This window comes from Gavialis gangeticus, unplaced genomic scaffold, assembly GCF_001723915.1.
Source record: "Gavialis gangeticus isolate Ggan-Ray unplaced genomic scaffold, GavGan_comp1, whole genome shotgun sequence".
NCBI classification, from domain to species: Eukaryota; Metazoa; Chordata; order Crocodylia; family Gavialidae; genus Gavialis; species Gavialis gangeticus.
In genome coordinates, this window is record NW_017729017.1 from 5,764,171 (window position 1) to 5,777,763 (window position 13,593).

Genomic DNA, 13,593 nt, shown 5'->3' on the forward strand with positions numbered 1-13,593 from the left:
CACCTATAGGCGGGGTCATGCCATTCAGTTGCAGTGGGGCTCATGACCAGAAGGGGGGTTGCAAGCCTAACACCAGTTCCCAAATTTTTTCCACTAGTTAGCCCACTGCCTTAACAGTTTCCTAGCTGTTTTATGCTGTCACAATAGACCTCTGTCTATTGTAATAGCAGATCAAGTCTCTCTGTCTGCACATAAGCACACACGTATGCACATACCTCATTCTGTTCCTGAGCCTCTCCTGCTCACAGACTGCCATTACTGCCAAAGCATGTGCTGGACAAGAGCAGCACAGTGTTAGGGTTAGAGGTAGGCTAGACACCCAGCAACCAAAGTATTGTTCTCACCCACCAGATGAGCAACAGAGAGCAAGATAGACCCACATGCTACAGTTCCAATCCACAAGCAAAGTTTTTGGGAGTTTGGCTTTAAGTTCACGTCCACCTCTACCCTCTTCTTTCCTGTGCCTCAGTTTCTCCATTTGTGAAATGGGATAGATTGCTTAGTTTTGTAGAGCATTTTGAGATCTTCCATACATGGATACACAGTATTCTTCCTTGGGGATTATATATTGCTAATAAAAATTCTTGTTCTGTCAGTATCCCAACAATGTGTTGGGTGTTTAACTATGCAGACAAGTAGAACCATCTCATCCATTTCATATGTACACTAATTTGTGTCTGGATCCAGATCTCTAGAGAAAGCAACCTAATGTATTCTTCTTTTGTCTTAACCAAAGTTACTGCCTAAAGTGTCAGACTGTTACAAGAGTCCCTCTATGAACTTCACTGGGATTAAGATGCTAAGTCTGTGCAACCCCCCTTGTAATAGCTGAGGTGGACTGTGGGATCCCAGCATGCAGCACTCACTTCCATTTTGGTAACTTTAAGAACACTAATGTAACTATGGGGAACATACTCAGCATCTGGTTCATCAAATTCAGTCTTAGAGTAACTCTATTGCCTTGCTGGAGCTGCTTAAACAAGGGCTGGCTTCATCCCTCCAAGCCATGGTATTGTGCAGCAGCAAAAGTGTTCTGTAGAGCATTGACATGCACCCCAAGCAACTGCACTGCCATTCATTCAGGACTCACCCTTACATATCCTTCTTGTGTCTCCTTCCTCATCTGATTCAGTACCAGGTTGTGAGGCTGTTTGTACCATCTCCTTCTATGTCATCCAAAAGCAAGGCTCAAATTTTCTCCCTCACCTTTGCCATTTCCAGGAGTTTCCCAAAGCATCATTCATAGTTCATCCAGTGAAGCAGACAATAATGCCTTTCCATGTCAGTGTCGATCATGTCACATTGATTTACAAGGCTGGCTCCTGGTCTAAGACAACAAGTTTTATGCAGACTTGTCTTTACGCCCAAACTCCCCTGAAGCCTGGCATTCTTCAGTTTGGTGTCTCTTTCAGCCCTCTGTTGCAAAGGGTATCAGCTGCCAAGTTAGGAGCTAGATGTAATTCTCAAATTTGGAACATTCAGGTTTTACAGGGAAGCCCTATGTGTGATGGGCAGACTGAACCCTACCTGTAAACACTCTGATCTTCAGGCAGATCTTAGATCCAGATCCTTCCAGTGTTGCATCTTGTGGCAATCTCCAGCAGTGTAGACCTGGTGATGTAAATGTTCTCTGCAAACTCAAGTGTTGGGAATGGTAGAACAGAATAGAAGGATCCAGCTTGCTGTGTCTTTGTAGCATTCACTCCAGCAGACTTCAGAGTATCTTTTTAACATGAAGCAAATTCTGTTTAGTTCTGTGGCAAGTTGTTTATATCATGGTTCTGCTTTTGAGTCAGGGGAGTATTACCACTATGTGGTATCACCTCCCCTTGCACTGTTCCAGCAATGGAGCAGAAAAGATCAAATTCTAAGGGGTTTGTCACCCTGCTGTCTCAACTCACTCTGAGCAGAGTCATATGACGTTCAGATAATGCTTCCTTTCGCATCACCATGAGTGCTCCCCTCATTGCTCCCATGAAGGAGCTGTGCTGATGGTAGCACCATGGGTGGGAAGTGACTGAGAAGTCTCAGTGTTGATGCAGTCCTCATGGACGTGGCATTTCTACTTACCATATTGCTGTTTTGGATCCTGCAGAGCCTTCAGATGGTAGAAGCAAGCCATGTCCTGGCTTGAGGCTTCATTTGTGTGTTGCAGTTAGAAGAGGGAGTTGTTGTGTCCATACTCCATTGCCCCGAGAGTTCCAGAATAGCCTGAACAGCCACTGTAGGATGTCTTGGGATTCTCTCCCATTCATTTGAATCCATGCTTGTCTTTGGGCTCTTGGGCTTCAGGCCTTTGCATTTGTCACCACACTACACTAAATGTGTCCAGTGGCTTTTTTGTGGCCTGGAAGGATCCCATGGCGGTTTGTCTTGTTGTATTTTTACAACCAACTTAATAGCCTGCAAGAGGAACAGAGGTCCGCCTCTTATGCTTCAAAGGATCTCCAAAAAAGTACAAGAGGAGTGGGAGGCAGCAGCAGTTCTAGGGGAAACGTCTGTCTGTTCCCCGTGTCTGCGGTCCCTGTGAAATGCCCGTGTGTGTAACAGGTCCCCACTTCTCTTGTTTAACCTTCTCCAACTCTTTCTTCCAGATATTTGGACAGCCCTCATTTATCCCTCAGATATTTACACACGGAGAGCAGGTACCGTCCATCTGAGATTTCCTATTGGACCCTATAGATATTTGTCCTGTTGCCCTCTATGGATGTCTCCCCCTCAAACAGTCAGGGTCATGTGTTTCAGGATGTAGCACATTGTGAAAAACTGCCTCAGGAGCGTGTCCTGTTGGAGCAGTACATGCTGGGAGGAGTGGGAGGGAAAGGTCAGGACACAAACAACTTTCTGCAAAGACTCCTACGGTGGCTTTAGTGGGACCAGCCCTTCTTGGGTGTTTGGTTAGCAAGTGCCAGTCTCTGGGAAGAATTAATGAACCTCTCATATCCAGCTGCCACTGAAATCGATGAAGCTTCAGCAATGACCGACTCAGACCCTTGTTGATCAGGGAAGGTTGTTGGTCATTTTGAATAACTCCTGCCCTACAAGACAGGTATCAGGTGGAAAAGGGTGAGAGAAGACAGACAGCTGGAAGCACAGGTGAATTACAGGAAGTCGGATTACATAAGAGATGTATTACTGGGGCAGTTGGCTTAGCAGACCTTGTTTACTGATCATTTATTCATATATTTGGTGTGTGTATTAATTTTAGGTCAGCTCTTCTAATATGAACCTCTCCTAGGTCAATAGCTAACAGGATCATCTCCCTCTAGGAAAGCCTAGGGTTGGACAGGTGGTATGGGAGACCGAGGATGCAGCAGCCTTCTGAGGTGTCACACTGCCTGGTCCCCACAGTCTACATGACCAGCATGGATTTAACTAGCAGTGGCCTGAATTGGATAAGTTCTTCCTACTGGGACATAAGATCAGACTAGGTTCATGAAGACACTTAGCCCAGAGCACATTGGCAGGGGACCTCAGAAGGTTTTACAGCACAGAGCAGGGATTTTACTTATAAGAGACACATGCCACACTTCTGCCAAGGCATTGTAAAATCACCTCAGAATACATAGACCTTCCCTGGTGCCTTCTAGTGAGGGTCACAAAGTGCTTTGGAGATACCAATGTAAGAAGTCTCACAATGGCCTTGTAGCACAGACATATAGTTGACAAGTTCCAAAGCAAAAAATGGAATCAGGAGAAGACATCTTGGCATAAAACCCAGGAGACCTGCCCCCTGCCAGCTCTGACCACTACACCTTGAAGTGCTTGCTTACAGATAAAGAAAACCTATTTATAAACTCAGCAGCCTGATGAACACTGCCATGAAAAAGCCATGCACACAGCAGAGAGAAGAAAACAGGCCCTGAAGAGAAGGGTAATTTCTGGGTCTTCTCTCTTCCCTGCAGACAAGGGAGGCAGAGCTGAGTGACCAGTATGAGGCAGTGTGTGACTCAAACTACAGTGAAGCTGAGTCAGCTGCTGTGGAGGTGCTGGACCTGCCACTGCCCAGCTACTTCCGCTCCCGGAGCCATAGCTACCTCCGTGCCATCCAGGCAGGCTGCTCCCAGGAAGAAGACACAGCCTCCGTGCGCTCCATCTCACCACCTCCAGCCAGCAGCATCAGTGGCAGCAGGACGCTTCCCAACAACAGCAGTGAGTTCTGTGGGGCATACATGTGGGAGAGGGGGGCACTGGGGTGGTAGGGAGGAGTGGAAAATGTGATTCTCTTGGCACAGGGAGATGGGCTAGCAGCATCAGATTCTGAAAGCCTATGGGCTCTGGGTGCTAATATTCTGGTCAAATGCTGTCCCCATAACAGCATTAGAGGAACAGTGCCCACAAAAATATCTACATAAGGCAGCGCTGAAATCCTTCTGGTTTTGGAGTCAATTATCTTAATGCTGCTGCTATCCTGGGCATAGCCCAGGTGATGTCCTTATTTAATGTGGCTGAGCTGTCTTCCACAGCAGGTGTTCAGACACTTAGGGCCTTGCCCACATAGCAGAGCCTCTCCCCTGTTAGCCAAACTTGCTGAGTTTGTGCCATGTTCATTAGGCCAGTTGAGGATTGAACTAGGGCTGTGGGCAACAGCTGTTCCATCAGATGTTGTAGCTGATCCAGCAGCACCTGGGCTAAGCCAGGTACCTCCAGGAGCCTGCCAGCCTTGGACAGCTGGATGTAGAGTCTGCTGATACAGGAGATGAAGTTGGAATGGGTTTCACCTGGTTCCAAGCATTAGTGATAATCAGGAAAGTTTCATGGATGAGCCTTAGGTGGTATAGCTTTTTACTTCAATAAAGAGAGAGAGAAATGAAGAGGTGGCTGGAGATTTCTCTGTTCCAGCAAATCCTAAACTCCACATCTAAATCCACCAGGAACTTGGGGAAAGTCTTTATCAAGGTCTGAACTTTGTGGCTTGGTAATGCAGTTCACTACCTCAGACCACCTCATCCTTCCACCTGTCTGGTGACCCTGCAGCCAGACCAAGTGTTTGACAGAACAACAGCCTGTCAGGCTGTATGTCTCCAGGCCCAGATGCATTCCAGACAGGGTCCCAGTGAAATATGTGAGTGCTGAAGCTATGTTGTGGATCCCCAAAAAGGGCTGGGGGCAGATCCTGTTGCAACTCCTGTTTGCTATCTGAGCCTCCAAATGTGATCCTGTTTCACCCTACTGGGATCCCTGTAAGACTATTAACACATCTGCATCACAGATGAGGAGGGCCCACCTGCCTATGTGTCAGTGTTTTTTCAGGCCCTTGGTGTCTGCTCTGTAATATGTTTTGCTATGTGAATTAAGCTGGAGTGTACTGATCAGATGATAGTAAAATCCTCCCCTCTCCTCAATTCACCCCTCCTCTCTTCCATGCTTCTGATCTGTAACCCACACAAACTGCACTAGACAGAGCTTGGCCTTGCTCAGAGGATTTCTCATGAGAGCTAATACTGTGTCAGTGATTCTACTGTGGATTCCCAAGGGGCTCCCATCTTGGCTGGTCTCAGGTCCAATGATCTGACTCCTCCAGCAAGAAGCCAAAGCATGTGGATACCGTAGATAGGAGAGTTCTAAAGGTTTGGGCCCATTTCCTGGGTGATAAAGAAACGCTGATGTCAGGTTTATTAGCATGGTAACCTCTGTGAGGCATCCTCTGCCTGAGACAACTGAGGGCTAGAGCAGACTGAATGTTCTTTTGTACAAATGTGCACAGTGAATGCGGTGCCAGTGAAAGGTGAGAGACTGGAAGCCCTGAAGACCACAGTTGTATATTCATCCACCAACTCAGTGCAAGTTTCTGCTATGTTGTTCTGCCCACCATCCCCAGCTATGATTCAAAAAGGCCATTTCTCATGATGGAAAGGAAATTAGTCCTCTTCATGATCAAATCAGTCCCTGGCTGAAAGTACCCATTGGCACTAACTGGCTTTTGTGGCCTGGATGCTTCTCCACTGGTAACTAGACTGAGAATCTTTGAACTGATTTCACATAGAACATCAGACACCTGTTGTCCAGTAACAATTTAAGACAGGTTTTGAACCACATGACTTTGAACTGTCTAAGTCTTACTGAATTTTAGGTTCAAGCAAACCCTTGAATCTCAGAGCAAAGCCACAAATTCCCAGAGACTTGGATGAGTCCACATCTGCTGTACCAGGACTTGGAAGATGGCCGGACTTGTAGGGTTTGCAGCACACCACAATGTTCAAGAACTTCCTAGTTTGTTGTAAATATTTGCCATATCTCTGAAGTTATTAGAATGAGGAGGCAGGAAGAGTGGCTGGAAGATTATGGGAGCTGATGCCAGTTTAGAGGTTAGGCCTCTTTCAAAGTCAGCTCAACCACCAGACACCTTGATATTTAACCTGTGTTGTATGGGTTCCAATTCCTTCATATCTGTGATGTGCCATGGAATTTGAAATCCCTCTACAACTGCTGTAGAGTTAGTAGTATGTTTATGTTATTTGTTAAAGATGAGCTGGGCCAAAACCCCAGACCCAAATGTTTCTTAACTTGGAGTAAGAACAGACAGATCTTGCTCTGGCCTCAAGGGAAGAGTGAACCAAACGTTATCCCCAAAATTCCAGTTCCTTGCAAATTTGGCATAGCACCAGCACTTGGTAAACAATATGGTAAAATTCAGATCCAGTTTCCTTTGTGGGCCTCTCTTGGTTTTGGATATTGATGTTATTAGTTCCAGACAGGCCTGTCTCCTGCAATTAGGAATAAGTGTGTTTCAAAAAGCAAAGTCCCCAGTTCTCTTCACCCATAGGAGTAAATCTAGAGTAGTTCCCTTACCCCAGAGTATGCAAGGGGCCGAAAATGCAATGAACAGCTGATGGTTCTAATCTGGGATATGATTTGTTAGAGGCGATTCTTAGGTATGACAAGGGGATATTTTAATAGTGGTTCTGTGGTCACCCAGCCCACAGGAGGGCTCTGATAACTATAGTGCCTTACAGTTCTCAAAAGGGCTTGGTCAGAATCATTTTACCGATTGCTGAAATGTAGCTACCTCTAAAAGGGCAATGACAGCTGTTAATGCTACATAGTAATACTTTAGGTTAATTTAGGATAGGAAGCAAAGAATACTGCACCCACCTAAAATACAACAACATAAGGCACAAGCTGAAGGGCTCTGTATGTTGTTGTAATCAGAATGGGAGTTTAGTAAAACACTGGAACAGTTTACCTAGAGAGGTGGTGGAAGCTCCATCCTTGGAGGTTTTCAAAACCCAGCTACACAACATGGACTTAACTAGCAGTGGCCTAAATTGGATAAGTTCTTCCTACTGGAGCATAAGATCAGACTAGGCTCATGACGGCACTTCCCCCAGAGCATATTAGCAGGCGACCTCAGGAGGTTTTACGGCACAGAGCAGGGATTTTACTTATACAAGACACTCTCCACACTTCTGCCAAGCATTATAGAATCACCTCAGAGTATATAGACCTTCCTTGGGGCCTTCTAGTGAGGACCACAAAGTGCTTTGGAGATACCAATCTGAGAAGTCTTACAATGGCCTTGTAGCACAGACATATAGTTGACACGTGCCAAAGCAAAAAATGGAGTCAGGAGAATACATCTTGGCATAGAACCCAGGAGACCTGGACCTGATACCAGAATTTGGACATGACACCAGTACCGGTATTCTTGGAAAAAGTGTCACATGCTCATTAATGATAAGTGCTGTTGAGAGACTGTGATGCTGGGGGCCTTGGAAATACTTGCAAACTCTGCATGGAAGTGATCACAGCCTCCATTTTATGTTTCATCCAAAAGGCAGCAGGCCTGTCAGGGCCTCTGCTACGCTGGGGGGTCCATTCAGCTCTGATGAGGGAGGGACACTGGATGACAGACCAGTTGCTAGGTTGATCTCTCAGCTGCATATAAATGGATCCTGATACTCATGCTTATAACAAGAGCACATCTCAAGGGGGCAGGGCCACAAAGACAGGCCATAACCATATGTGTATGTGCATCCATCACTGTATAAGCAAAGCAGGGCTGGATCTGTCCACCTTGGTAGGCAAGGTGCTGATCCTGAGTGTAACATATGGCTCATTGTCCTTTCAACACTCCCTACACCCCTCCCTTAGGGGTCTGGCAGAATCGAAGGGTCCATTTTCTCAGCTATTACAGACAAAGCAGGGCCTCAGGGGGAGACTGCCTATTGTTGGCCAAACCCTGTCCACATTGTTGGCCAAACCCTGAGCTGGGGAACTCAGTTGGTGGCATGCTGCACTTTGATTGTTGACCAGGTGAGACACAATTCTGCCCATTGAGACTTAGGAAATAATTCTGCTTTCATAGGTGTTGCTGTGATTAAATTAGTTCCCCCAGAGTTTTAGGTGCCTACACATGAGCAGCAGGTCTGCTCCAATGCATTGTAATTACAGCGTGTTGGAACAGGCTTGATTAATTGAGTCTGCTGGAGCGTGGTAATTACCATGTTCCAGCAGACTCCAGCGCCTCGTGTATCAGTGTACCTAAAATTAAAAATGGTGGTGGGGATGCTTTAACTAAAGCACATCAAACTAGCTTTAGTTAAAGTGCCCCCACTGCCATATTTAAGCATGGGGACACTGTTACATGAGACACTCCAGGCGCTTTAATTAGAGTGGCTGTCGGAGCTGATCTAATTAAAGTGCTCCCCTCCCGCCCCCACTCCCAGAGCATGTGTATAAACTCCCTTAGCTTACAAGTGGGGCAAGGGGTAAGTCAGTTTGGTACCTTTCTGAGAAACACCCTTCAGTGTGTGCGTCTCTTTAAATTCCTTTCCAGGATGGCATCTCAGTTGTGCCTCTCAGCTGTTCCTTGGTAACCAGAGAGGACAGTCAGTTTGGATCCGAATGATCCCTTTCCCACTTGGTGACAATTAGCACACTTGCTGTTGTCGTTATCCATGGCATCAGAAGTTCAACGCGTGTCATGATGCCTGCTGCTGCAGAGGCAGTAGCTTTGTCTACAGACTGAAAATCTGGATCTTGTGGTTTCTTAGCTTATAGGTTTGACTTAACTGCTTTGGCCATGAAAAACAGCAATGTCCAGTGCTCAGCCTGGCAGCCAGGGGACAGGGCACTCACAGTATTGAGTACTGCTCATGGTATTGGCATGCAGGGAACAATTAGGAGAATGCAGGTTAGGAGATGACATTGCCACAGTCTGAAAGAAGCTGATTGTGTACAGCAGGGCCGGGAGCCTGGATTGTCATCCAAGACTGGCAGCTCCAGGTAAGACCTGATAATCCCAGAGCTCTGCTGTAGTGTCAGTACAGCAGCAGGCAGTAACCTCAGAAGACTGCAGTAGTGCCAAGAACCTGGAGCAGTGTGGGACTCTGCAGAACCAAGCGAATGTAGCAGCCCCAGCACCTTGCAGTAACAGAAAGAATGACCCATTACACCAGTCTCTGTCATTAACACATGCCTGAAGTCTGTGTTAGCATTGCCACCCTTTAGCTCAGGAAGCTGGCTTTGTCTCCTAGTAAGGAATTTCAGAGTGGTCTGGTAACATCTGTTGTGGGCAAAACTGCTGGCACGTGATCTCACCCACAGAAATATGCACACCCACCCATGAAGAGAGAGACACAGGCTTCCACATGTTGGCCTCTCCCTCGCTTTTCATTACCTTCATTGTATATAGGTTCATGGGCATGCATGGCACTTCCTATATTGAATAATGACATAGGCCATGTTCCAGAGAGATTACAGACAACATCCATCAAGGTGAGGCAGGACCCTGGATAAGACAATAGCCAGGATGGAGGGAGGAACAAATAGGTTTTGGGGCTCCCCGGTTGGTTCAAACTCCTCATCCTCATCTTGCTGGCCATGTATCCCTTCCCATGTCCTTCTCCTCTCCCAGCTGCTCCCTTTACCCAGCCCCAGTGATAATGCATCCACAGTGAGGGGCCCCAGTTTGAACTCTCACTGTGCCAGTTTGCTGAGAGCCCTATAAGGCACATCTGTTTGCCTAAGTTGCTGTTAGAGTTGGGCTTCCCAGGGGGTTGGAGTTGGTGGAGGGAGGTGGAGTTGTGCTCTGCTGAGGGTTTAACTGGGTTTGTTTTTCTACCATGTCTCAGAGGGTCTTGGGACCCTGGACAGTCACCTCCTTGTGTGACTGCATTGGTCAAAATACGTAAGATATATTAGGGGTACAGTTTCAGTCAGGTACAGTGTTTCCAGGTTGAGTCAAGACAAAATTGTCCTCCAGGCACCCTGCTGGTCAGAGGTAAGCTATAGTCCATTTGCATTAGTGCCTGCGAATCTGTGGCCTAAGGCCTTGGGATGCTCCTGTTGACAGAAATTCTGGTGCCACAGGGAAGCTGCCATAGTATGTGCACACCAGGACGGCTCGGGTAGCTCCATGCAGCCCCACTCATCCACTGTGCTGGCAGGGTATGAAGTGCATCATGGGAAGGCACATGCTGCAGAAATCATGGCAGCCAGCAGAAGGTGTAGGTGTAGATGCCTTCTCTCCCTCAGAGGTCTCTCAGCAAAACTCTGTAGCATGAATCAGGGCTAATTCTCCTTTCTGATGCCATCTACTAAATTCAGTGGAATCATTTGTTTTATACCCATGTCAGAGAGAGGAGAACCAGGACCTCATCTCTATGTGTACAACACTGCAGAATGTTGTGTATTTCAGAAGAGCTGAATCAGTTGTCATGAAGATGCACACATGCACTCAAACCCTGGCCCCCTGGACCTTTGACAGGAGAAGATCAAAAATATAGTGAGGTGGGAATCCCCTGTGTAACATTAAATAGCGTAATGAACACTGTCCCCAGCTAATTGAGTCCATTATACTCATCCCAGTCTCATTTTATTTCATGGTATAAGTTCTTTAGGTCTGTTTGAGGGGGGCGTATACATATGGTATGTGTCTCTATGTGTGTACACACCTTGAGATACCTGTGGTTTGACAGCCATCACACCTTTGATCAGCTCAGCCACACCATCCCAGTTCCTCCTGCAAACACATAGGTCTGTTGCACATTATACGGCAATTAGTTCACATCTGACAGACAGGAAGACACATGATGAGCTGCCTTTAATCAACCTTAAACAGGGCTTCTGTGTCTCACAAAGCATGAGACTAAAAAGCCCCAATGAAACCTATTCACATAATTATCAGCCTGGCGACAGCCATTCTGGATCCTTTGCTGTAACAAAGGCCTCCCTCTTGTCCCCCAGCCCTGGTTTTCTTTCATTAGAAGAAGCACCGGGAATTCCTTGTCCAGTAGACCCCTACAGAACAGCAAAGAGCCTCACATTCAGGGAAGGATGAATGTTCCTGTCCAGCACTGACATTCCCCAGAGTACTGCTTCAGAGATCATAGAGTAACTGAGCCTCCCGTGTTTTGTCTGCTTTTCATCTTACTTTTCTGCACAACCTGGCGTGGCCACAGGACCTTAAATCTACAGAACTGCCTCAGTTCCTCTTGGTCACTCCCACATCCTGCATGAGTGATGACCCTGGCCAGGGATCTGAGATGTAGGTTTCCAGCTCCGTTCCCCAGACATTTAAAGAACTCCCTGTGTGTTTTGCGCCTTGCAATTATGTTAGTACTGTAACATTGTGTCATGGGGCTGTGAGGGTGCACAGGTGCAGAATGGCATTGCACACAGTCCCAATATCAATGCACGCTTCTTGTGTCACAGCACAAAGGCGTAATGTCACGTGGTTACTTTGTGCTATCTTTTATGGCTGTTATTATGTCACGCTGAATAAGATCACAAAGATAGGCTGCTAACTTAGGCACCTTTGACCGCAGAATGACTATCAGTGGCTTCCGCAAAGGTCACTGTCCCTTAGCCTACAAGGGAAAAGCACCTTCATCTTCTCTTCTCCTGTGTAGAAAATATTTGCATAATTAGGTCAAATATGCTTCCCACTCCCACACATTGATTTATAATGCAAACTCAGCTTTCTTTCTTTGTCTCCTGACCAGCTGGGGATTTGCCTTCAAACCTGCCTGGCTTTATGATGGCTTCCTCCAGGCCCTCCCATCTGCAGGGAAAAAATGAGAAGCAGCCTGAATGAAAAGAAAAAAAGCTGGCCAGAAAGCTGGGTTCAGCGCTAATTTGAAAGGCTAATGCTTGGGAGAGGGGCACCAAGCAGCCCCATTACTAATGGATGCAGCCAGCACTGACCCCAGCTGGCTTGTCAAGGGGAAAATTGCTTATTTCCTTTCAGATTTTCTCCTTCTTTTTGACCTAGATTTCATGTTCCAGAAATAGCTTTCTCTTTCACCAGCATAACAGTAGGAAATAGATTAGGTAGCTCATATGTGTATCTGTGCATATAAGGAAGGAGGAGTGCATGTGGGTGTGGGTAAAGGAGAAAGACAGGCAAGTCTGCATTGTGCATGTATGAAGAAAATCTTTGTTCCATTCATTCTCATTTGTGTGTGTGTGTGGGTGTTGCCTGTACTGGGTCTGTGTGCAGCGGAAGAGACCTAAGTATATTTTTCTCTCTCTGGTCCTTTCCCCCCTACTGGGGAAACCACACTAGCAACACCATGCTGCAGGTCACATTCTCTTTCATCAGGATATTTATATCCATGTTGTTTAGTTATAACTGCTTTCAAACAACAGTAACTAAAATTCCCCCCCCTCCTTATGTCCGTGAAACCAAGCTTTTTGCTTCTGAGGTTTTAGCAGGCATCTGTAGCTCTTTCTTTTTTGGTGCCCCTGGGTATGTATGTGTGTGTCTGGTACCCTGTCAGCCTTGCTGCTGCATGGCCTGGACCAAGGAATTGTGTACCTTCCACACAGTCCTCCGCAAACAATACTAAGTTGTAGACAAGGGAAGCTTATGGCTCCCACCAGTATAAAGGGTCCCAGTGAGTGAGCAGGGCAGATACCCATAGAAAGGGCACAATAACTGGACCTAGGCATGGCTGGTGGGTCCTGACCAACATTGTGTTTCCCTCTGCAGGGTGTGTGTGTCACAGAGAGTGGAATGAAAACAGCCATGGGTGGTTTCCACTACTAACAGTAGCACTGAGCACTTTGCAGCAGAGATCTCAAAGCAAAGGCAGTCACTAGTATTGTCTTCCTTGTACAGATATGGAAACCCAGGCAGAGACGGGTGAAGTGGGACTCCTCAGCCTGGAGAAGAGAAGGCTCAGGGGAGACTGGGTGGCAGCCTACAAGTATATAAGGGGGGTGCACCAGGATCTGGGAAAACAGTTGTTCACCAGGGCCCCCCAAAGGATAACTAGGTCTAATGGCCACAAACTTCTGGCCAATTTAGACTGGAAACAAGGAAAAACTTCTTTACAGTCCAAATGTACAGAGTCTGGAACAGACTCTTGCCAGAGGTGCTGCAAGCACCTACTCTGGACTCATTCAAAAGGCATTTGAATACTTATCTTGCTGGGATCATTTGACCTCAGTAGACTTGCTGCCTATACAGGGGGCTGGACTTGATGATCTCATGAGATCCCTTGCAGCCCCTAATGTCTATGAAATCTATGAAATTTATTAAGTTACTCATGCAGTGCTACTCACCAGACAACGGGAGAGTCAGACCTAGACCTTAAATCTCATGAGTCCCAGTTCATGAACATTAGGACTGGAAGGGACCTTGGA

At 46.7% G+C, this 13,593-nt stretch overlaps 1 protein-coding gene across 6 annotated transcripts in view; it reads left to right on the plus strand.

Annotated features, from left to right (window-relative positions):
- DLGAP4 (DLG associated protein 4) overlaps positions 1-13,593 on the plus strand; it is a 180,885-nt gene that overhangs the window by 57,264 nt on the left and 110,028 nt on the right. For 5 of the 6 annotated variants that reach the window (XM_019513057.1, XM_019513051.1, XM_019513054.1 and 2 more), the window contains 2 exons: positions 2,595-2,645; positions 3,906-4,152. In XM_019513057.1, coding sequence (XP_019368602.1) covers positions 2,595-2,645; positions 3,906-4,152 — 298 coding nt within the window. The remainder of the gene's footprint in view (positions 1-2,594; positions 2,646-3,905; positions 4,153-13,593) is intronic. The other variant, XM_019513056.1, reaches the window with a different exon arrangement.